Source organism: Chelonia mydas, chromosome 2 (genome assembly GCF_015237465.2).
Source record: "Chelonia mydas isolate rCheMyd1 chromosome 2, rCheMyd1.pri.v2, whole genome shotgun sequence".
NCBI classification, from domain to species: Eukaryota; Metazoa; Chordata; order Testudines; family Cheloniidae; genus Chelonia; species Chelonia mydas.
In genome coordinates this window covers 244,402,656-244,428,379 of record NC_057850.1, presented here as the reverse complement: position 1 = coordinate 244,428,379, position 25,724 = coordinate 244,402,656, and the positions used below count along the sequence as shown (strand labels likewise).

Genomic DNA, 25,724 nt, shown 5'->3' with positions numbered 1-25,724 from the left:
TGCAAGCAGCAGAAGAGAAGACCTTTCTCCCCAGAAGGTAGAGTCTTTTGGAGTCCTTGTCTGATGGGGTGGTCCAAAAGTATTGTGACCTAGTCCTTTCTGTAGCAGCCTATATCACCAGGGAGTTGGGGGTAGAGTGGGAGAACATAAATTCGGCTCCCTTTGCCTGGACAAAATAGCCCCTCTTGGCCCTCTTAGGTGTGGGGGCGCAGAATACTGGAATATGCCAGAACAACCTCACTGGTTCCAATAAGGCTTCGTTAACTAGGAGAGCCAACTTACTTGGGCCCTGAGGCTGCAGAATGTTCAGCTGTTCATAGGGTGCCTCTTCAGCAGGTATAAGGGCTCTACATCAGCATTTCTCCCACTCCCACATGCCGCGGCTGTGGCACTGCAACTGTTCTCTCCTTCCTAGGGCCCTGAAGCTAGACTAGACTAATTTACACCAGGAGCACAGCAGGACCCTAGCTGCATCAGAATACGGGGAGCACAAAAGGTAACTTCAAGCTTATTTTGTTCCCTCAATATACTCCCGGCTCAAGTGCAGGACCACAGTAACTGAGATCTGGGACCAATGAGATCGGTTTCTATACTGCAATGAACTGAACAGTACTGACTGACTACTTGATTTCTTGCTGTCTGACCCCTACGAAGTCCTCATCAACCTTTCTTTATTGAGAATGCACTCAAGATTAAAGGAATATTTTAACACCCAAATTAATAGGTTGCTTTTGGCCTTTACAAATCCTGCTTCAGGCATCAATGCAAACATTAAATTCTGCTCACTGAAAAATTTTCCAGCCTTCATTGCCCAGTTAACAGAAAGCATCATCCTAATATAGCTATCTCCTATGCTACATGTCCCTCCTTACTTGAATTCAAAATCTTCTCATAAAAGTTACAGGAACTGAAACTACTGTTTTGGCCCCAATCATGCAAACATTATTCAGTGACTTCATACACAAATGTTTGAAGGATCAGGACCTGTATGGAGAAAGTTCAATGTCTTGTGGAGGGTTTTGCCGTTAGTGTTAATGAAAGTGGTGCAACTAAGACGCCATCCACTGTACTCAAAAAAATATCATTTCTCAACCTTAAGTGTCAAAATCCAATCTCTTGAGTTTGTGAATGGTTAGTTATCAATCAAAGAACAGGTTTCATTATTCTTTTTGGTCCTGCAAATTGGGATTTCCCAATGCTGAGCATTAAAAACAAAAACATAAAAACTGCTACAGTTGCAAGAACATTAGGATCTATGAAGTTAGAGAAAAGTGATCACAGTCTAGTGGTTAAAGAACAGGGGACCTAGATTCTAATCTCGATTCTTGCTGTGCCATCCTGGACAATTTGCTTAATCTCTGTGCCTTAATTTCTTCGTGTGTAAGAGGGAGAACTATTAAAGGGTGTTGTTGTGAGGCTTAAAACTCATTAATGCGTAAAACACTTCGAGATCAGTGGATGGTACATACCATAGAAGTGGAAAGTTCTAACTACCACTTGTAAGAACAAGAGAAAATCCTTTATTTACATGTATCTGAAGCCAATTCCACCACTGGGAAAAGGAGTCCACATTTTACTTCAATTAGGTATTTTCTGGATATGTACTGGATACTTAAATGCTGCCCCAATACAACAAATATTCAATACTCGGTGCAATTAAGCTTTTAAAGAAAATGCTAGTTGTTTTAACTTCAGGTTTTCTTACGTGCTGAGAGCATGGTTTTCCTCCTGGTGGGAATGCCACTGGAAAATGAAGGGCTCGATGTGGTGGTATCATTTTCTTCTTCTTCAAGATGGAGTTCAGCCAGTGTGCTGTGATGCACCTCTTCCTTTCTCTCACAGCCTACCAACACATGTATATACAGTTAGAAGTTGTTACTCTAGCTTTAACTTATATTAAAAACAGTGTGCTAGGACACCCATGTAACCCATTAAAAAGGCATGTTTTGCTCTTTTGAGCTCCCAGAGGATATACTACTTTTCCCCAGCCCTTTAGGTGCCGTCTTTCACACTACATCTCCTTCAGACATACTATGAACATGAGACCTGGGTGTTCCAGAATATACATTTTATTTCTCTTGTAATATTATGGAGGAGCTGGTCAAAGGAAACGGTTACCTATAGTAACTATAGCTCTTTGAGATGTGATGCAGATGTGTACTCTACTTAGGTATGTACACACCCAGAGCACCAGAGCCAGAGAATTTGCCTAGCAGTACTAGTTGGAGGGTGATGCTTGCGCCTCCTGGGTGTAACCCCTCCCCTGGCTTCACAAGGCAGCACCGCCGCGACCCTCCTCAGTTCCTTCACACCAAAAATCAAGAGTATAGACTCCAGTGCAGAGGGGATGGAGTGGATGTGGAATACACATTTATATCACATCTTGAAGAACCACAGTTACAGTAAGTAACTGTATCTTCTTTGAGCAGATTCAGACGTGTATTCCATTTAGGTGACTCACAAGCAGTACCTGCAGTAGGTGGGGCCTGGCATCTACTTAAACAAGGACTGCAGGACTGCTCTAACAAAGTTTGCATCTGTTCTGGATGCCGCAGGAATGGCATAATGGTTGGTAAATGTATGCACAGAAGACCAAGTGGCAAACCTGCAAACATCCAATTCTGAAACGTCACTTAAAAACAACATTGACATAGCCTGTGTCCTCAGAGTGAGCTTGCACCCACTGAGAGGGCATAGCTCGTGTTATTTCATATGCAATCTTCATGCAGGAAGTTATCGACCTGGAGACTGTCTGTGAAAAGACTGCTTGTCCCTTCATCCAGTCTGCATATGACATGAACTGAAAAGGCAAAGTATGAAAGGGTTTAGTCCTCTCCAGATAAAAGGAGAGAGAGCGTCTAACATCCAGCGAATGAAGACGCTGGTCCTCCAAGACTGAATGTAGCTTGGGACAGAAGACAGGTAGATACACTGGTTCAAGTGAAATTGAGACAACACTTCAGGTGTGGCCACAAGGTCACTTTGTCTTTAGAGAACTGCATGTAAGGAACGGACACCCCAGGGCCAGAACCAGAGACAACGGTACAGACACTCGCTAGTTTCTACGCAGTACCACTGAGAGCTCTGAAGAAACTGCTCCATTCTGTATGCTGGGAGTGGCACAGTGCCGGTCCATACTCTTCTTAGACAAAGAAGAATCTCTATAAAATCTGAAGCAGTCCCGACTGCTCTTATGAGACCTTTTCCTTGGCGAACTCGAGGAGGGCAAATGGCTTCTTCATCCCTTGGGAGAGATGCCAGCCCTAAAGCAGGGAGCGACATTACTCTCCAAGCCAAAGGGTGACCTCTGATCCAACATGGGCCTCAGTGCTGAAACAGGCCTCAAGGCCTGCTCAAGGAGGTGATGCTTAAAGGAAAGGTCTCTAGCCACCTGAGTCCTTTTAGTGAACAATTTACAAACTGAACACCGCTCCTTGGCGTGACCCTCACCCAAACAGAACAAGCACCTTGTGTGGGGATCGCTGATGGGGATTACCCCTCCCCCCAACAGATGGGCAGTGTTTGAACCCTGGTGAGGGTATCATCCAAGATAACTAACTACACTAACTTACTAACACTAATAGGATGCTAACTATACAACCATATACAGAGAAAGCTCTCAGTAACGGAGAGAGGATTGTGATGTGAAACCACGAAGAGCTCTGATTCCAACCCCCATGTGTTGAACTGAGGGGTCAGTGCAACCCCATTATTGGTGCTGCTAGGCAAAATTTTCTGGCTCTAGCGAGCCGGTTGCATGCACACCGAAATGGAATACAGTATGTGGCTGCATCTACTCAAAGAAGAACTCTGTAGTTAAGGTTTGTGTTCCATTCTTCACTTAAAGAGACAATCTATGAAAAATAGAGCATATCCTCCTCAAACTTACGGCACTTACTATTTGAGCACAGAATGATTTTTCTGAGAATGTACAGGTAAATCTATTAGTTAGCTTATGAGTTAAAATACTAAATTAAAAACCAGGTCCCTTGAAAATTTACCATTTGTATAAGTCTTTTCCTTGTCCCATGTGATTTTAATAATGGAACACAGACTCTTCAAACTTTCCCCATAAGAAAAATTAATTGAAATCTTATTCATGGATTCTGTTCCTAGACAAAAAGCTATGGTAAGATGCAGTTACGGCTGACAGGAAGCTAAGGATAACAAATATTACAAGTTATAATTATCCCCAAACCGAAAATTATAAACCCAGGAAATTCAGAGTGGAGGTTACACTTAAAGGAAATCCAAAACATGTTAAGATAAGAAATGCACAACGGAAGCGCTCGACCATATCCCATAGAGGCACCACACAATAACCATATGTAAGCATTTTACTGTTTGTGGTCCTAGATTGAACTAATATTAAAGGAACGTTACACTTTATTCATGTTTTTCCTCCCCTTAGGGTACCAGAACTAGTTGTTTAAAAATCATTTTTGAATTTTGATTAACCCCCCTTACTATTATTTTATTAATTAATGTGGAAGACCATTTCTTATAAAGCCTATTAAAAGGTGGATTGAGAGAAACAGTGCCAGTATACACTCTGATTTTCTCTTGTAGCCACTGTACCAAGTATTAGGGTTGTGTGCATTTTTTTTGATTAAAAATAGAATGTAAAATGTATGCGTTTCAATGCAAGTTAGGTGCAGCCCACGTCTCCTGACAAATATGCAACAAAGCCTACAAAGGTTTTACTGGTATAAAATTAGTTGCAATTTATATAATTTAAACATGTATGTGTATTTGAGGATAAATTGGTCTGGATTTTATGTACAAGTACAGTCTAATCGGTAGATTTTTTTTTTTTGTACAGTAATGGAGTTCCAAAAAGGAATATAAATTTTATACTGTATGGTTCCACTTTATCATTTATTTTCAATTGTATGTACAGATCATGTATCTGCTGAAATACTGAACATTGTAGTCTTACTTATAAAACAACTTCCATTTAAAAGGAAAATGGTGAATTAATGAGATCAGATCACAAGTTGTCAGAAAGACAAGCACACAGCAGGTTAAAAAAGAAATAATGAAAAAAATGTAAATATTTAACGTAGAACTACTCTAAAAATCTATTTTCTAGTCTTAAATTGCAGGGTCTCATAATTTCTCCAATTCTTTGTATTAATACTCCACACTGTGAATCTAATAACTGTGACAGTTTCACATATGCTGTCAACTTCTTTTCCCACTGGAGCTATGAAGTTATTAATACAGTGACAAATCTTGCACTCTTTACTGAGACAAATTCCCAGAAACAGCAATGGAATGTGTTCTGTGTTAGTGAAAACTGAAGAACTTGACCAATAGTGTGTTATTTATTCTGTACAATAAAACCTGCAAACACTGACATACTTCAATGATACTTCAGTACATGAGCATGTGTCAACTTATGTTATTAATTTTGCTTACCTGAACATACATATTACTGACTTGGCTTTCACAGAGAAGATGCGTACATCTGCTTGTAAGCGTAGGGTCCACAGTGCCGCCATGTGCTTGAATGATCTGGTAAACCATTAAAACCAAATTTTTAATTAAAATGTTCGTTAACCTAACAAGCCCACAGTTCCAAACAGATTCCTCTGCTTAACAGACTTCATGTTAGTGGAGTGTTTTTACATCTTAAGTGCTGGCCTCAGTTAAAAAACAATTGCATACTTGCAAGAAGCAAGAAAGTTTTGCAAACAAAGCCAAGTTCTTCATACATCAATCCATCAATATGACAAGTGTGTTCTCTTGCTTATTCATCTTTAAAAACACATTCATTCATAATGATTTAAAAATGCATTACTTGGGAACAGCTTCTCTTTGTATGAATTTAAAAATGACAGTTAACTGTTCCGTAATTGGTGTTCTTCGAGATGTGTTGCTCGTGTCCATTCCATATTAGGTGCTCGCCACATGCACCGGAAGTTTTTCCCTCAGTGCTATCTGTAGAGGACCGGCTTCGGCACCCTCTGGAGCGGTGCGCACAAGTCACGGTATAAAGGGCACCACCGGCTCCCCCCACACTCAATTCCTTCTTGCCGGAAACTCAGACAGTGGGGAAGGAGGGCGGATCATGGAATGGACTTGAGCAACACCTCGAAGACCACCGGTTATGGAACAGGTAACTGTCTTTTCTTCTTCAAGTGCTTGCTTATGTCCATTCCATTCTAGGTGACTCCCAAGCAGTACCAACGAAGGCATGTAGGAGTTCATGGACGTGTAGACTGCCACACAGCTCTGCTGAACCCAGCGTCATCTCTGGTCTGCTGAGTGATGGCATAATGCGCCATGAATGCGTGAACCGAAGACCACACTGCGGCTCTGCACGTGTCCTGGATGGGAATGTGCGCCAGGAAGGCGGCAGAGGATGCCTGGTCTTTGGCCGAATGGGCCCTCATGATTGGTGGTGGTAGGACCTGTGCCAGCTCATAACACAACGGTGGGCAACCTGCAACCCACACGCAGCTCATCAGGGTAAACCACTGGCGGGCCGCAAGACAGTTTGTTTACATTGACCGTCCGCAGGCACGGCTGCCCGTAGCTCTCAGTGGCAGCGGTTTGCCGTTCCTGGCCAATGGGAGCTGCGGGAAGAGGTGTGGGCTGGCCACCGCTTCCCGCAGCTCCCATTGGCCGGGAACAGTGAACTGCTGCCACTGAGAGCTACGGGTGGCCGTGCCTGCGGACGGTCAGTGTAAACAAACTGTCTAGCGGCCAGCCAGTGGATTACCCTGACGAGCTGCATGCAGCCCGCGGGCCACAACTTGCCCACCACTGTCGTAACAGGACCGGATACAGGAGATGATCCGGTTGGAAATCCTCTGCGAGGACACCAGAAGGCCCTTCATGCTGTCCGCTGTCGCGATGAAGAGCTGGGTCGACCTGTGGAAGGGCTTGGTACGCTCCAGGTAAAACCCCAAGGCACGTCTGCAGCCTCCTTTCCTCACTAGTGGTGTGTGGCTTGGGACAAAACACCAGGAGGAAGATCTCCTGGTTGACATAGAAGGAAGACACCACTTTCGGCAGAAAGGCCGGATGGGGTCACAGATTAACTCTGTCCTTGCAAAACACCGTATACGGCGGCTCCGATGTCAGGGCTTTCACTTCTGACACTCGTCTCGCTGATGTTATCGCCACAAGGAAACACCTTCCATGACAGGTGGGAAAGGGAGCAGGAGCCCATAGGCTCAAAGAACAGACCCATGAGCCTAGAAAGAACCAAGCTAAGATCCCACGGTAGCACAGGAGCCCAGACTGGCGGGAAGAGCCTCTCGAGGCTTCTCAGAAATCTGATTGACACGTCGTGCGAGAACACCATCTGACCCTGGATAGGTGGGTGGAAAAAGGAGATGGCCGCAAGATGCGCCATGATGGAAGAGAGGGCCAGTCCCTGGTTCTTAAGATGAAGCAGGTAATGTAAGACAGATTGTAAGGAGCACGACAGAGACAGGTTATACTCAGGTGCCCAGTGGGAGAACCTCGTCCATTTGGTCAGGTTGGTTGCTCTGGTGGAAGGCTTCCTGCTTTCCAGGAGGACTTGCTGGACCTCATCAGAGCAGGCCTGCTCCTCCGGGTTCAACCATCCAGCATCCATGCCGTGAGGTGGAGGGAGGTGAGGTTGGGATGGAGGAGGTGCCCATGATCTTGCGAAATCAGACACGGTCGGTCAGGAAGGGGCTAGGGAGTGATTGCTGTTGGGTTCATCAGTGTGCTGAACCAATGATGGCGTGGCCACGCCATGATGACTGATCATGATGACTTGGGCCTTGTCTCTCTTGATCTTTTGACAGGACTCTGCTAATGAGCAGGATCGGTGGGAACGCATACATCAGACCCCCCATCCCCTGCTCTCCAACCATGACAGGAGGAAGGCGTCGGAGAGAGAGCCCTTGCCCAGACCCTGCAGGGAACAGAATTGATGACATTTTCTGTTCTGTCTGGTGGCGAACAGGTCCACTTGCAGAGTTCCCCACCTCTGGAAGAGCATTTGGGCTACCTCCGGATGCAGCAACCATTTGTGGGGAGAGAAAAAAGACCCACTGAAGTGATCTGGTCATGTTGGGGAGGTGACAGGCCTCCAGGTGCATCATGTGCTTGATGCAGAAATCCCAGAGTCAGAGAAGCCTCTTGACAGAGCTGACTAGCATACTCCCCCTTGTCTGCTGATGTAAAACATCGAGGCCGTATTGTGGGTCAATACTCTCACCACCTTGCCTGACAGATGTGTCAGGAAGATCCCGCAGGCCAAATGTACTACTCTGAGCTCCATGATGTTTATGTGCAACATCATCTCCTCCGGGGACCATGTCCCTTGGGTCTGTAGCTCGCCTAGATGTGCTCCTCAACCGATGTCCGAAGCGTCCGATATCAGTTCGACAGAGTGGAGCAGGCTGTCGAATGGAACTCCTTCCAGGACTGCCTTGGGATTGGTCCACCATTGCAGGGAGGTAAGTATCACTGGTGGGACAGTAACAACCTTGTCCAGGTGATCTTTGGACTGGAAATAGACTGTCACCAGCCACTGCTGCAAGGGTTGCATTCTGGGTGGACAACATATGGACATGCTGCCTTGTGGCCCAGCACATGCAGACATACCCTGGCTGTGGTTAGAGGGAACGCAGAGACCCCCCGCGATGAGGTCCAACATCGTCTGGAACCTCTCCTGCAGCAGGAAAGCTCTGGTGCAGGAGGAGTCAAGCACCGCTCCAATTACCTCTATCCTTTGCATCGGAAATAACATTGACTGACTTCTTGTCATTCACCAACAGGTCCATGGACTGGCATGTGACCTGTAGCATCGCGATGTCCCTTTGGACTGGAGATCTGGAGTGGCCTTTGACCAGACAGTCATCGAGATATGGGTATATTTGAATACCCTGATGCCGGAGGTAAACTGCTGCAACCAACATGCACCTGGTAAACATCCTCGGTGCTGTTGCTAGGCCAAAAGGGAGAACGGCAAACTGGTAGTGGTCCAATCCCACTGTGAAGCACAGGAAGCTTGTGTGTCCTTGGAAGATCACAATATGAAAGTATGCATCCTTCAAGTCGAGGGCAGCATACCAGTCTCCCAGATCCAGGGAGGGGACGATGGAGGCCAGGGAGACCATGCAGAACTTCAACTTCTTTAGATATTTGTTGAGGTCTCGCAGGTCCACGATGGGTCTTAGAAAGTACCACGAACAGAATCCCTTGTTCCTGTACTCACGAGGAACTTCTTCCACCACTCCCAGCTGCAACAGGCCCTTCACCTCCTATGTGGAGAGACTTTCACGAGAAGCGTCCCTGAAGAGGGACAGGGAAGGGATTGGGGGTGGGGAAGAAAGAAACTGGAGGGTATAGCCCTGGGCCTCTGCGTTGAGGACCCAGCAGTCTGAAGTTATCACGGTCCATGCAGGGAGGAAAAAAGAAAGGCGGTTGCAGAAACATAGGGAGGATGGATTTGGGGTACAGTCTGGTAGGTCGCCCTCAGATGCACCCTCAAAAAGCCTGCTTGCCACCCTGCCTGTTGTGATAGGCGCCCAATTGCGTAGAGGGCGGAGGTTGGTGGCTCTGGAGACGTTTGTGGCCTCTGCTCTTCTCATGAGCTATCTCCTGCCTGGGTTGGCTCCTTTGGCCCTGGGGTATTGCAGCTTGAACCGCTTATGGGCTGGGCCTGGGATGTAGAGCCCTAGGATTTTCAATGTAGCACAGGAGTCGTTCAACCTATGTAATTTATTGTCTGTCTACTCATCAAACAGAGCTTGGCCATCAAAGGGAAGGTCCTGTATGGACTGCTGGGTCTCCGTCAACAAACCCAAGAGAAGGAGCCAGGAAGCCCGACACATGGAGATGGCTGAGGCCATGGTGCGTGCCGCGGAGTCCGCCACGTCCGAGGCTGCTTGCAGGGCTGCTCTGGCTGCAGCCTTGCCCTCATCGAGAATCGCCCGGAACTCCTTCCTGGTGTCCTCGGGAAGCGAATCCTCAAACTTGGCCATGGCTTGCCACATATTGAAGTCATAACAGCCAAGGAGGGCTTGGTGGTTGGCCACCCTCAAATGGAGGATGAATAAACTTTGCGTCCGAACAAATCTAGCCTCTTTGAGTCTTTATTCTTAGGAGTAGCTTCTGGTTGGCCTTGTCTCTCCCGCTCATTAACGGTCACTACTACCAGGAAGCTTGGGGCCGGGTCGGTATATAAGGACTCATGATCCTTAGCCAGCACAAAGTACTTCCTTTCTGCCCTCTTGGAGATGTGGGGCAGGGATGAGGGGGTCTGCCACAGGGCGTTTGTGATCTTAGACACCCCTTCATGGAGGGGCAGAGGCACCCTGGCCAGTGCAGTTGAGCAGAGGACATTGAATAGGGAGTCCAACAGTTCCTCCAGCTCCTCCGCCTGGAGCCCCAAGTTAGAGGCAACTCTTTTCAACAGTTCTTGATGAGCCTTAGCATCATCCTGAGGAACTGGGTGAGAGGCCCCTGCAATTGCCTCAACAGGTGAAGATGAAGAGGAAGCTGGTGCCATGGGGTCTGCGTGAGACTGAGGGGTTCCCTCTTCAGAAATGGCTGATTCTGGGGGAGGGCGGGATACCGAGGCCGATGGTTTGTTCAAGGCCCCCGCCACCGCCCTGAGCCCTTGTGAAGGCTGGGTAAAGCCCCATGGGTTACATGGGTACCAGGCAGCTGGCCACTGGCTCTGGGGTAGTTGGCAGTACCGCCGATGTTTTGGTCCACCAGCAATGACTCCTGTCCGGTGCTGGAGCTCAAGGCCGAGTGGTTGCTCTCAGGTGACCACGAGCGAGTAGATCGGTGATTCCGATCGCTGTGGTGCCAATTGCTGTGCCTGGAAGGGAAGCTCGCCACTCGGGACGAGTCTGTTCTGTGGGTCCTCAGAGACCAGTGATGTTCAGTGAATCAGCCACGGCCTTCCAGCAATCTAAGCCTCATGCTGCTCAACCAGCACCAAGATCTGGAGCGGGACCGGGAGCTGCATTGGGTCAGTCTCCAGAAAGACCTTCCTCCCGACCTAGGGGATCTGTGTTGCAAGGACGCGTACCGACAACTCCACTCCTGTGACAGACTGTCTTGGGCCCGTGACCAGAGATGAGCCATGGGTGAAGCACTGGGCGGATTTCTATAGACCTGTGCCAGGTCACCGGCGAGGTGCCTCTTGAGTCCTGCAGGCGGTGCCGTCAGTCTGGACACTGGTAAGGGCTTTGCCGAGCTTGCCTCTCTGCCTTCAAGGCCTGGTGGTTCCGTCTCCCACGATGGGGAGTAGTGCCGCTGAGTCAGGGAGTTATAGGAAGGACCCAAAGCGAGTTTACCCTTAGACCGGGGTACTACTGTAGCCGGTGTGGGCAGCACCAGTAGCACCAGGATATCCTGTGCTGTCTGCAGGGCCTCGGGCATCGACAGGACCTTTAACTGACAAAGGCCCTCATCACTGTCCAGAGTGGCAGGCCTGGGTTGGGCGGGCTGGACCACTCAACCTGAGCTGGGGCCCAACTCCCGGTAGGAGGTATTAAGTCGCCCTCCTCGGGCCTCGGCTCCCCTCTTACCCTCTCCTTCCCCTTGTGGGACGTAGGAGATCTTCCTCTCCCGGTCTTCTTTTGCTGGGGAGGGGGATTAGCGCTGGTCCATCGACGGCGCCGGTGGGGAGCTCTGCACCGACACTGTGGTGCTCGGGGCAGAGTCGGACCTCGACTGCTCTGGTGCCAGAGTTAGAGCCAACTCCATTAGGAGCACTTTGAGATGGATGTCTCTCTTCTTCTTAGTCGGAGGTTTGAAGGACTTGCAGATATGGCACTTGTCACTGATACGCGACTTGCTGAGACACCTTAAACAACTATTATGCAGATCACTGACAGGCATTGGTTTCTTGCAGCGATCGCAGGGCTTAAGCCTGGGGACCGAACCTAGACTAACTCCCATTCAGGACTAACCAAGTAAATCACTCTAACACTAACACAGTATGGGAAACTTAACTATGTACAACTATTTTACAAGAAAAGTTTGAAACACTGAACGAAGTGAAAAAAGCTAGCCGAAGCCGCAGACGTTACAGAACCGTCACTGGTGACAAGAAGGAACTGAGGGTGGGGGGAGCTGGCGGCATCCCTGATACCGCAGCATGTGCACACCACTCCAGAGGCTGCCAGAGCTGGTCCCCTATGGAAACCACGGAGGGAAAAACTTCTGATACCAGTGCATGTGGCAAGCACACATACCTAATATGGAATGGACATGAGCAAGCACTCAAAGAAGAGCTATTAGTATTTGAATGAAAGGGAAGAAACGGACTATAGTTTACACTTTTTCGCTGAACGACAAAAGATGCATTCTCATCTTTAGAAGTATTAGAAAAACAAATATGTAACAACTATTAGTACTCTTTAGAAAACTGAGCAGGGCTTAGCTATAAAATTAGCTTACAAAATCATGCATTCAGCCTGGATAGTAAACACAAAGTCCATACAGAACATTCACTGTTAACTGTATTTTATTATGCAAAATTCGATGTGGATGATCTTGGCAACTTTGTCTACAACCTGTCCAGCAGAAGCTCCGAGAAGATCAGCCTCCTCTCAATTAGAAAAGAACAGGGTTAGGTTTTGCCAATATTTATTCATCAGCAAAGGTGAAAATACATCACTCTCCCATCTCATTCACCTCCATCAGATATGTGCTTCACAGCCTACTTAGGCCCATTTAACAGCTGAAGTTATTATGTGTGCACAACTTGCCAGAAAACGCTAAATCGAGCTGCCAATAGCAGCGTTAACTGAGCCATATTGCATATGTAGCATTTTCTATTCCTGTTTTGTCTGGTTAACTCTGTAGTTTAATATTACTGTTTATGTCATAAATTATATAACAAAACATCTGGAATGTGTAACACAAAGTCTGTAGTGTTTTAATACCACAATACTTGCAATCTTTGCATTATAATGATTTTACTTTATCATATTACATTAATTTGGTTCTTTTGAATACGGTGGAATCTTACCCGTTTCCAGGTTGCTAACAGCTGTTTGTCGGACATCTGTTCTGGATAATCAGCAATTGCAAAAACACAGCCCAACAGGAAATATTCTTCTGGAACTAGAACAGTTTGCAGATGAAAGAATAGCAAATTGTAAACTAAAGCAGTTTGGAGGCTACCATTTCAGACCACATTTGTTATATTAAAATTTCCCACTATCAGCTATGGAATAAATGAAATTTGAAGTTTCTTTCTTTCTTTTTAAAGAATTTAATGCTCAAAGGTTCTAGAACTGGACACCCCAGACACTGAAGTCCTGCTTATCAACAATTCAGCTCAAGAAGTGTATTTTCCCCCAATGTGAAATGAAAACTACGTCAACCAAGAATTATATGCTGTTAATTTCACATAAACCACTACCAGTCAGATGGAAAAACTTTTCAGCTGATACCAAGACGGGCAGGAGCTGAAACAGAAATCTAGAAGTGAACGGTAATAGAATATCAATTTCTCTCATGAGCCATCTGGTTTCCCCAGCCTTTTGAATATTCTTCCTCAACCTCTCTTCTTGAAAATTTCCCTCCCTGCCTCTCAAAAAATAAAATTGTGTTTTGCTTTTATATGTACAGTACACATGGACTAACACTGTAGTCACAGAACAATATATGCATTTAGATGGTAGTGGCGAAAAAAAAAAAACCCAGAAAATAAAAATATCTCAATGCGTTCACCTTTCATTGAGTACTGGATAGTCTCTAGTTATTATTATGTGTTTATAGTAGATTATATTTTTGATCAAGAACAAAATTTTAACCCAACAAACACTTCATATGACTGGCCATCACTTTCAGGATTATAAATCAATCGTTACTAACTCTCTAGGGCTGGATCATGTCCAAACAGCTGATGCTGTTGCAGCTGTGGCTGCTGTGGCGGCTGGTGATGTTGTTGCAGTTGCTGGGCGGGCACCTGATGTTGGAGTGGCTGAGATGTTTGAGTCAAATGTTGCGGCGCTTGAGTTTGCAGTTGCTGCTGTTGATGTTGCTGATGTAATCGCTGTAAATGCTGCTGCTGCAACTGCTGTTGCTGAATTTGCTGCTGTTGCTGCTGCAGTTGTTGCTGTTGAATGTTCTGCTGCTGTATTTGCTGTAACTGCTGCTGCTGCAACTGTTGTTGCTGTAACTGATGCAACTGCTGTTGCAAGGCATGCTGCTGTTGGAATTGCAGCTGTTGCTGAGGACGGTGAAGTTGTTGCTGAGGATGTAGCTGTTGCTGTGGAAACTGTAGCTGCTGTGCAAACTGGTGTTGCTGATGGACTTGCTGTTGCTGTTGTGAAAACTGATGAGGCTGTTGCTGTGGGAAAGGTTGTTGAGGAATCTGTGGTTGTTGCTGCTGCTGTTGCTGCTGTTGCTGCAACTGCATGAGTTGTTGAGGTTGAAGGTGTAAAAGAGGGTGGTGCTGTTGCTGCTGTGTTTGATGCTGTTGTTGTAATAAATGTGTTTCTGGAGTTAATTTCACTTGGCTAAACAACACGGCGTTTGTATGTCCCTGTTGGCTATGGTTTACTTGTTGTTCTAAACTTTTTGTAGGTGCTGAAAGGGATTGCAAGATCTAGAAAACAAAGATTAATGTTGTGACCTTTCAGACATAAAAATATAAACAACAAATTTGAAAAATATTTAGCTTTTAAAAAAATGAATATAATATGCCTATGTTTTACATACCTTTCAAAGTAAACAAAATCCTTCATTTATGTGTTATTATATCATCACTATTAGAGCATTCAAAAATGGAAAGAGCATATTTAAAGGAATAATTGCACTACAAATGGAATAGCTAAACTGTAAAGAAAACATGAAAGTGGAAATAACTCCAAAAATCTGTGCAGAAAGTCCCAACTGTCTAGGTTGTTTGGGAAGGGGAATTCAGCACAGGCCACCTTTTTCCCTCCAAAAATCTTTTTGTGGGCATCCCAAAATGGATCATGCTGTAACAGCACAAACGCTAGCAGTCGCAATGCAGTCAAAGGAAGTTGTGATGTTATGAAACTATCTATTCTGATATGGCCTTTACAAAAAAGTTTAAAAGTTGCTAAAATATGAGGGGGATTTCTTTTTAAACTTAGTCTGTCTATGTTAATGGCAACAGTCATATACTTCTGGGGCTTAATTTTCATTTTGTACTTTGCAGTTCACAATTAAGAAAGATTGCCTCACACTTAACAGAAGCTCAGATGCCATATATATTTAATTTTGTTAAAAAAAGGTACTCGATAACAGAAAAACTATGCAAACTGTCAATAATACCAAAATGTGTACTAAAACAGCAGATACTTTTCTAACATTAATAAATAATCAGCTTCAAAAAGCCACAGAAAGATACAGTAGTCTCCATGAACTACTAATCTACAAATTTCATAAAAGTCTTTCAAAACATGAAATATTCATGAAGAGGAATCTAGAAGTTATACTGAAACAATCAAAAACTGGTTTATTGGACTACTTCACTACACAAAATCTGAATTTACTGATGAAAAAAGACTAAAATAAATTGTATTTAAAGATGGCAAATTAAGATGATAAACTATCCTGTTCCCCCGGCTTTCTTGTTTAAAAAAAAAAAAAAAAGGAAGGTCAGGAAGCCCACTTTCATTTTTGTTTAATACATTTTCACTTTTGGCGCTTCTGTAACTTCAGTCTTCCCATACAATAGTAGACAGAAATGCCTTCTGTGCTGGCGCCAGCCATCTTACTCAATGCAGCACAGTATATGAGGGCCAGCAACCATCACAGTACCCACAAGCCAAAAGCAAACATCCCTTGTTAAAAGAGATGCCACTACTCAGGGTCGGTACTTCATTTGGTGTCAGGACTGATCAGCAGGCAGTGCAGAGCTGCCCATAAGAGACAGTTATGTGGGCCTATCACTTCAAGATTCTGAACATATCAACAGATAATGAATTAAATTAATGAATTTTGTCCTCCCAAATTCCCTGTTAGATACAAAAACACAATTACCCCATTTTACGGATGGGAAACTGAAACATAGAGGAATTAAATAATCGTCTCACGGATGCATGGGAAGCTTGTGCCAGAACCAAGCACTGAACCTAAATCTCCCGAGCCCCAGTTTTGTGTCTTAAGCACAGAACCATCCTTCTTTCTAGAAACAAATCCTTTTGAGATGACCTCCTGCACAAAGTCTTTACTACAGTAAATTTTATTATAAACATTTTTTAAAAAAATCTCTGAGATTGTACAGGATGCAGCGGGAAGAGGGAAAACAAGAATTCTAGTGGAAGGGAAATTAAAAGCACAGCCAGCATTAGATTTTCCGTTTCAAATCAAACAGAAAAACACAGAAAATCTTAAAGGTCTGATCCTCCTGTCTTACACAAGATCCCCATTAATATCAATGGTAGTTTTTGCATAAGGGCTGAATAACTGGTCCTAGTTGTGAAACACATATCAGCAACATCAGTTAAAATCTGACATAGACAGACAAATAGGTTAAAATGAAAGCTTAAGTGAAATTCGCATTAATTATACTTGGTTGTTCTACTGCTACAAAAGAGGGAAAAAACATCTATTTTAAAAGTTGCTCAGTGTCTTCAAAGGCCAAATTATTAAAAAGACCTGCTTGTACATGCATTGTTGTGTATGCATGTGCAATTGAAAGCCAGATACTGGCACAAGCAGAAAGCCAAGGAGACACCCAGTGATCTACACACACGTGTCTGATTTACTCAAGCAATCAACAGTTAAGCATGCACAAAAACTTAGGACTGCAACTTTGTGTGTGCATCTCATGCCTCTTTAAATATTATATATAGGTCTAATTTACCTTTGCAAATAAAAACAATTGAGAATTTAGCACGTCATTCCATTTTTCATTTTGTCTGATAGTGCGTAGGCAATGTTATGTGGTATGCACTGCTCTGCCCACCAATGGAAAGGCTGTCAGACATCGTAGGCCCCTTCTGATTCCATCTTAAAAGGAGAAGATGGGGCTAGGACATCGGTCCTCAATCGGGGTACCTGTACACCTGGGGGTACGCAGAGGTCTTTCAGGGGGTACATCAACTCATCTAAATCAGTGTTTCTCAACCTGGGGGGGCTGTGACCCCCCCTAAGGGTTGCGGGACAGGTTTAAACAGGTGGCAAGTGCAGGGCTGGCATTAGGGCATGGCAAGCAGGGCAACTGCCTGCAGCCCCACACCACAGGGGGCCCCACGAAGCTAAGTTACATGCTTCAGCCCAAGACTGCAGGGCTTGGACTTCAGCCCCACACAGCGGGGCTTGGGCTTCAGGGGTACGGTAGTTTGGAAAGACTGAGAACCACTGGGGTAGGATTTATTATACATTAAAAATATTACATTTGTTCCTCAATCCCTTCTCATTTGTTTCTCTTATCCACCTGTTATATCTTTTAAACTGTAAGCTCCTTGGGGCAGTGACTGTTGTGGTCTATGTTTGTGTAGCAGTTCGCAACAATGGATCCTGACCTCACGGAGGCCTCTAGAGGCTATAATATAAACATTACATAATAATAAACACACACAGAGAGGATAGCTTTGGAAGGATCCTAGTATGCAAGGAGATCTGTATATTGATTCCCACCTCATCCAAGCACAGAATCCAAAAGGTCCCATAGTCTGCAGGACACACAGCAAACAAAGGTTATATTTCAAGATGTGGGGCAAAACTCTCAGAAGTGCCTAAGTGACCTATGAGCCCTAGTCCCATTTTCTAAATTGACTTAGGTACACAGGAGCTTTCAATGTGATTTAGGTTCCTGAGTGATTCAGTCATTTCTGAATATGGGATGTACCTTCGTATGTCACTTGGGGTCTGTCTACCCTGTAATGCAAGCCCAGGGTTCAAACTCAGGTTCAAGGCAAAGCACCCATCTGTCCACATATAAATTGTGCTAACCCAAAGGTGAGACCCAGGGTCCCAGGACCCCATTGGGGTGGGAGAGTTCGAGCCTGAGTCAAACTGGGATCCAGGGTTCAAGCCCTATCACTCTGTAGTTTAGATGCAGCTCCACCGGACTTGTACTCTGGAAGACTACCAAAAGTATCCCATGATCCCATGGCCTGACTTTCTTTGCGTTCTAGATAGTCAAGTTTGATGGACAGTCAAGTTTTCCCACACTGCACCATGAGCAAAGGGCTAGAGCGGCCACATTTTGGGAGGGCACTATGAAGTCTGGGATATGGATGATCGGACTCAGTCCTGAATAATGCAGTGTATCCTCTAGAGCCCTAGTTTTGGAACCAGTTACAAATAAGCGTAGATGCTCAGGCCCTAGGTTAACAAACCCAGATCTGCTTACTTGAGTTCCACTAACCCTGGGCTTACACTGACGTGTAGACATACCCTTAGGCACTTTTGAAAGTTTTACCCTGGTCCAACTGTTGCATATTCAAGTACAATTATCTGAATAAAATTCACTGTCTATAAGAGTCAAATAAATTCACCAGCACCTTGCCTTTCCCCACTTCTATCCTTTCAACATGCATTCACTGAAATCTAGTAGTGTGTTTATTTCAATGCGTAATCACTCATTTCATAATCTAGTTCTTCTAGAAAAGAATAACCATAGCTATTTTACACCAAAACTATGTGGATTGCACTGGAGATAGAACTTATAAATTAGGACTTTTGCAACTGTACCTTGACTGTACTGCATAGCAATTTAACATTACTCAGTAGTACTAAACACTGAAAATGCACAATATGAATCAAACTGCAGCTCTTTGAGAGAACCATCAACTTTAAAATTTTCTGAGTATAGTACATGGCAATTTATTGCACTGAATAAAAGTATTGAAGGACACAAAGTTTGGTTTAATAAACAGGCTAACTAGCTTGAAGACTGTGAATCACTTTGTGCTCCTGCCAACACTGAAAGTGCCTAATATGAATCTTGGTATCAAATGCTGGAGTTAAATCCTGATTTTTGTAATATCACTATATTCCACCAGTCCACAAATTTTTCCTTTTGTAAAGCTAAAATACTAATGAATAGGTTTACTACTGGGGCAAAGTTTAATCTAGCTGTATGTAATCCCTATGTAACCTGGGAATATTTTACCCCCCTTCTCATATTTTGAGGATTTTGAAAGGAAACAAAGTTCTTTAAAATGTTAGCCCAATATTTTGTAAATTAAAAATCCAACACTTACATGTGCTACATTTGATGGTCTATTAATCTGCTGAATATCAGCACTATTAGTAATGTTTCTTAATGTCCGCACTGCTGGACTCCACGTAGTCATCATTTCTGGTCGTTCAGAGCCTTGGGTACCTTGAACGGAAGCCATAATATTACCTCTGATTTCCGGAGGCAAAATATTGCCTGGTACTGGTGGGACATTGGCACATAAATTAATTAACCCAGAATCCTTGCCTTGAGGCAACCTGCGCTTGGCTGCAGCTGTCTGTGGGACTTCAGCTGGTGTCCAGTTCAAATTCCTTTCTTGCTTTTCAGGAGAGGAATCTGAGGAATCATCAAACATCAATTCCCCTTTTGTTTTATCAGCACTAACAGATTTTGGTGAAAATGCCTGGTCACCCAAAGGCGATCCTTCTCGAGATGATGCTGGGCTTGATAATTTTTCATCAGTACTAGCTTCATTTTGAGAATCTTGTTCCTCATTTTCTGCGTCTTCCTCTTCCTCCTCCTCTTCCTCCTCATATATAATTAGACGTGGATGATAGGATATCTCTTCTTTTTTAGCTTTATCAGATATAGAATCTAGTACCCAATCAGGTGTCACAATTTTAATGCTCTCTCGTTTACAAGCGCATTCATATTTTTCCTGTGGACGAGGCATAAGAAAAGACTATAAATAAAATGTATTAGGTATCCCCTCCCACACATAACCAGACAAGATTTAATTATTTCTAGTGATATGAATAAATATTAGCTCTGAATACGATTTCATATACACTTAGCCGACACCATCACTATCCACTTTTATCTTGGTGTCACAGTGTACATGACTACACTGGAATCCGTAAAACAGCAACAACTGAACATTCACAAATTACACTTTAACAAAACCCAAACTAAGAACCAAGAAAGAAGTGATGAGACATATTAAGTCAAGTAAGGCAACTGCTTTCAAACAACCAACCCTTACCCTTTCAGTTGAAATCTATTAAAACTTATGTAATTATTCATTCACTTATGGATGCACTTTAACAACTGCCATGTCATTAGTTTGTTCTGCCACTAGCTTTAAAAATATGGTCAATAACCGTGACAGTGACATTTTTAAATAAAAGATCACTCTTGCTGAGAAGTGGTGCTGAATGGTTCTCATCCTGAGTAAAAGGATCCAAACTATTCAGAAGATATACCAATCTGTTGGATGATAACATCCAGTAACCTCTCTTACCATAGTGTGGCCTGCGTTACACTAAAATATTAGGTCGACCAAGCTATGTCACTGAGCGGTGTGAAAAATCCACATCCTGAGTGGAGTAGTTAAGTCAACCTAACGCCGGTGTAGACAGAGCTAGGTCAATGGAAGAATTCTTCCATCAACCTAGCTACTGCCTGTTGGGGAGATGGACTACCTATGCCGATGGGAGAACTCTTCCCTTGGACGTAGACAGTGTCGACACTGAAGTGTTACAGCAGCACAGCTACAGTTGTGCCATTGTAGTGTTTCAAGTGTAGACAGGCCCTAAAACTCAACAGTCACTGGTGGCATATATTAGTCATCAGATTTTAATATTAACTTAAAATAAAAAAGACAGTAAATTAGAACTTCATATGGCCACACATAATAAAAGTGTGTAACAAATTACAATATAATTTCTTCAAACAAGGGACTTGCATTAAGAACTAATTCAAAACCATATTTTAAAAACGAGCACCATTTTTATTTTTCAAAGCCCAACGATAATCTGAACAATTTTTTAAACAGTTCCATTCTTGACCAATCATAACTTGGCAAAAGACATTTTTCAAACTTAAAATATTTAGCCTCTGGATTGAAAGAAAGCATAAGAATTTTCAACTGCCAAAGGTAAATGTTTTTAAAAAGTTATAGGTAACTGCAGGTTCAGAGCACAAGTGCCTTCTCAAGCTTAATCGGAGCACTGCAATAATATAAAACAGCTCCTTAATTAGCTACTCCTGTCTGCTATTAAAGACATATTTCTCCTCTCTTGGAGTGGAGAATTTCTTTTGTTGTTCACAGTTCGATTTCTCTGTATCTAGTGAACGTTTAGGCTCTTCCAAATGGAAGAGAGAAAAACAGATCAAAACCAAAGTTGTGACAAGCACATTATGTTTTCCACAATGTTCTATAAAGCTGTACAGTGCAAAATCTGGAAACTAGTTTAATAAGTTTAATTTATAATGCATCAAGACCAAATATAACTGAAATAAATGTAATTTGAATCTAGTTCTCCATGAGATAAGTGAAACCAACACTGATCAGACTGTACCTGTTGATGTTTTAAAGTATTAACATCAGTATCACCATAAGAAAACATTGAAGAAAACCAAAATCTGGCATGTCTGTGAGTTGGAAATACCAATTACTCAATGTTCACTTTATTATTAATGGAAGAGTCCAATATATGAATCATAAGTGTGTTCATGCAAACTAAACTGTGAACTTAAACATTACATTTTAAATAAGACAGGTAAACGAATCACCAATATACAAGGGTTGTTAGGCTTTAAAAGCAATCCAGCACTGACATAATTGCTCTGTGTGTGCGTGCGCGCGCATATAAAAAAAAAATCTAGCACTGTCACATTCTAGATATTTTCAAAAGGGACCTAAATGAAGTTAGGCATTCAACTAGTGGGAGTTTGGTCCCTAGCATTCTTATACTCCTTTGAAAAACTCAGGCTAAAAGTATATTTTGCATTTCTTTCCTCCATTCTTTGGTGGTCTTGTATATTCAGACTGTATCTCTTCAAGGCAGGGGCTCTCTATTTCTACGTATTTTTAAAGCACCTGGTACATTCAAATTATGATCCTGACTGGGACCTTTGGATGCTACCGAAATAAAATAAAAATAACTATATTAAAAATCCTAAACATAATCTGAAAGATTTTTTTTTAAAATCAACTAATTGTGAGGTTAATATGCTAACTGTCCCAACCACCAGAAGTAAGAGGGCCACTCAACACTGATTTCAAACAAACATTTTCCCCACTTATTAGATCACAGATTGCTGTCTCCCATGCCAAATGATACCTGTACCATGAGACTGTTGACATCAGAGCCACAAAGGAACCTTAGTGGATCTTATAGCTAGCCTAAGAGGATCATAAGATGCTGGAAGGTGGCAGGTGCCCCATGCAGTCTAAAAGGAAGAAGAACAATAAATATATTGAAACAGACCCTCTGGTGTAGAGAATGCCGTCTCTTCTTTCGCATCTTTGGCAAGGGGAATCTGCCAGTATCCCTTTGTTAAATCAAGGGTGCTCAAAAATTGGGCATTGCCCAGGCAGCCAACTAACACATCGATACGGGGTATGCATCGAACTTGGATATCTCATTCAGCCAGCGAAAGTCATTACAAAACCTAGTGGTGCCATCGGGTTTGGGTACCAACACAATTGGGCTTGACCACTGACTGTGGGACTCTTCAATGACTCCCAGCTCCAACATCCTTTTTACCTCTGCCTTGATCTCCTCCCTTTTTGCCGCTGGGAGCCGATAGGGCCTTAAAGTTACCTTTGCCCCAGGGTCTGTGATAATGTGGTGATATGCTTCGGTGGTCCGACCTGGTTTGGTTGAAAACATGGTATCAGTTGATCATCTCAGTTACCTCCTTCTTCTGGTTTGGCGTCAGGATCAGGGTATATCCAGATCTGCTCCTGCATGTTATTTCCCTGGAGCGGGGTCTCTTGGGCCACTACACACGTCTCTCGTTGGTGCCAAGGCTTTAAGAGGTTAATGTGATAAATTTGTTCTTGTTTCCGGCGTCCTGGCTGCTGCACCTTGTAGGTTACTTCCCCCACGGGTTCAAACACCTCATAGGGCCCCTGTCATTGGGACAAAAGCTTGCTTTCTGTCGTGGGTACCAACACCATCACCCGATCCCCTGGTTGGAACTGTCGGACTTTTGCCTGGCGATTGTAATGGGTTCGCTGGGCCTCCTGCGCCTTTTCCAAATGTTCCCGTACAATAGGGGTGACCCGGGCTATCCGTTCTCGCATCTGCAACACATGGTCAATTATATTTCTCCCCTTGTCAGGTTCCTCTTCCCAGATTTCTTTTGCAATATCTAGTATGCCACAGGGGTGGTGTCAGTGTAATAATTTAAAGGGGGAAAACTCAGTTGAGGCCTGAGGTACCTCCCAGATTGCAAACATAAGGTAGGGTAGTAGGGTGTCCCAATCCTTCCCATCCCAACTTACCACTTTCCTTATCATTGCCTTGAGGGTTCGGATAAACCTTTCTACCAGCCCATCGGTCTACGGATGATAGACTGAAGTTCTCAGGGTATGTATATGGAGCAGCATACTGAGGTCCTTCATTAGCTTCAACATAAATGGGGTACCTTGGTCTGTTAAATTTCCTTTGGTAGCCCCACTCGGGCAAAGATCCCCACCAACTCTTTAGCTATCGTTTTAGAGGCCGTGTTCCGCAGGGGGACGGCTTCTGGGTAGCGAGTAGCATAATCCAGAATGACAAGTATATATTGGGGCCCCGGGCTGTCTTCTCCAGGGTCCCACTAGGTCCATGGCTATTCGCTCGAAGGGGACCTCTATGATGGGAAGGGGTACTAAAGATACCCTCAAGTAGGGATGGGAACAGTGCAGCTGACATTCCGGGCAGGATGCACAGCACCTCCGCACTTCATGTACTCCGGGCCAGAAGAATCATTGCAGGACTCGTGCCAGGGTCTTCTCTACCCCCAAATAGAGGACTATGGGCCAGACTTAATACAGCATTCTGGTGTTTTTGAGGTACTAGGATCTGCTGTACCTTCTGCCCCTGTACTGGTGCATCCCGGTATAAGAGATTCTTCTTCATTATGAAGTAGGGTCCTGGTCCATGGGTTTTCCCTTCCATGGGGACCCACATCTATTTCAGTCACTTCCTTCCTAATGTTGTCGTACCTTGGGTCTTCAGCCTGGTCCCGTCCAAAACTTCCTCTCCTGGGGCTAATCTGCCCGAGATCTAGGGAGCCAGTCTCTGTTGCCTCTACTGGTTCAGAGGCATTAGGGTCTGGGTCAGACTTGGGTGCTTCTCCCTCCTAGGTGGTGTCCTTTTCAGCTGCTTGGGTTCACCTACCTACAAGAGCGACCCTCTGGCTTTGGGCCAGTATTCTGGTTCCCAAGGCCTTAGCTGCCCTTCTTTCCCTTTTCGTCTTTCTACGCTGTCTGGGAGTGGAGAACAAATTTGGGGACATTTCAGAGAAGGTTGGGGGTTGACAGTCTACTGTGGATGCCTCACTACTTTCAGGGCTTCCCCGTTTCTCCAATTCCCCGACCGGGAGTAAGTCTTCAAACCCTGGGAAGTCCCTCCCTATGAGCACTGGGTATGGGAGTTTAGGGACTACACCTGCTGCTACCTCAGTAATGTTCCCCTGAATCTCGATTTTTACTGGGATGGTGGGATAATAACCAACTGTCCCATGGACACGTTATCCCTGTACGCTTAGCCCACAGCAGCTGACTACGCTTCACGAGGTTCCCTGAGACAAGCGTGATAGTACTCCCCGAATCAACCAGTGCTGTGGTCTCTACCCCATTTAGCTTTACTGGTCTGGTGTACATATGTGGGATTAGTGAGACCCCCACAAGGATGATTAAGGAGCATGGGTCTGCCCAGTTCCCCAGGTTACACTGCATAGGCTCCTTGGCATTGGGACACTGTGCAGCTATGTGTCCCCACTCCCCACAGGCGTAACATCTGTATGGAGCCCTAGGCATTCCCCGGTCTCTTGGTTTGGGCAGTCTAACATCACGATCCTCTTCCCCCTCAGTGCTCCGACTCTTTGTGGATTCTGGTGGGCCTTCAGCCCCTCTCTTTTTCCCCCTGGGCTCTCCTGGTGATCCAGTCACCTGAGCTCTAGGGCTTGGTGCTGCTAGTTTAACCCGGCGTGCTTCTTCCTTAACTGGTTGGGTCAGCTCCCTCGCCGTCCTTCGCCTTTCTACCAGCGTGACAACCTCATCGTAGGTGGAAGGTTCGTTCTGGCTTACCCAGGCACGAAGGTCTGGCAGTAGTCCTCTCATGTACCCGTCGATCACAAGAACCTCTACTACCTTCTCTGGACTCTGGGATTCAGTTCGTAACCACTTTCGTGCGAGATGGATGAGGTCAGATAATTGGGACCATGGGGTTTTGTTTTCCTGGTAGCTCCACTCATGATATCGCTGGGCCCGCACTGCGGTCGTTACCCCAGATCTGGCCAGGATTTCTGCTTTCAGCTGGGGGTAGTCTGCTGCAGCCTCTTCAGGCAAATCATAGTAGGCCTTCTGGGCCTCCCCACACAGGAATGGAGCAAGGATGCGAGACCACTGTTCTCGGGGCCAAGCCTCCCGCAGGGCTGTCCTCTCAAAGGCCAGGAGGTATGCCTCTACATCATCCTCCTGCGTCATTTTCTGCAGCAATTGCTGGCCTGCATGATCCGCGTCCCATCATGGCCGCGGTTCAGCTCTGTAAGGGCCTTTACCTGGTTTACCAGTTCCTGCAACATAGCCCGGTCTTGAGCAGCCTGATCCATCAGCAGGCGATTAGTCTCTTGCTGCAGCCGCACAGCCTCCTGTTGGGCG

General features: G+C 44.7%; 1 protein-coding gene across 6 annotated transcripts in view; it reads right to left on the bottom strand.

The window, feature by feature from the left end:
* Positions 1–25,724, bottom strand: part of PAXIP1 (PAX interacting protein 1) — an 87,835-nt gene that overhangs the window by 33,348 nt on the left and 28,763 nt on the right. For 4 of the 6 annotated variants that reach the window (XR_005224091.2, XM_043541563.1, XM_037891087.2 and 1 more), the window contains 5 exons: positions 19,149–19,784; positions 13,834–14,569; positions 12,983–13,077; positions 5,422–5,517; positions 1,706–1,843 (listed from right to left, as the gene is read on the bottom strand). Coding sequence is in view for 5 of the 6 variants with exons in the window: in XM_043541563.1 (XP_043397498.1) it covers positions 1,706–1,843; positions 5,422–5,517; positions 12,983–13,077; positions 13,834–14,569; positions 19,149–19,784 (1,701 nt within the window). In the remaining variant the exon portion in view is untranslated. The remainder of the gene's footprint in view (positions 1–1,705; positions 1,844–5,421; positions 5,518–12,982; positions 13,078–13,833; positions 14,570–19,148; positions 19,785–25,724) is intronic. The other 2 variants (XM_037891088.2, XM_037891090.2) reach the window with 2 other exon arrangements.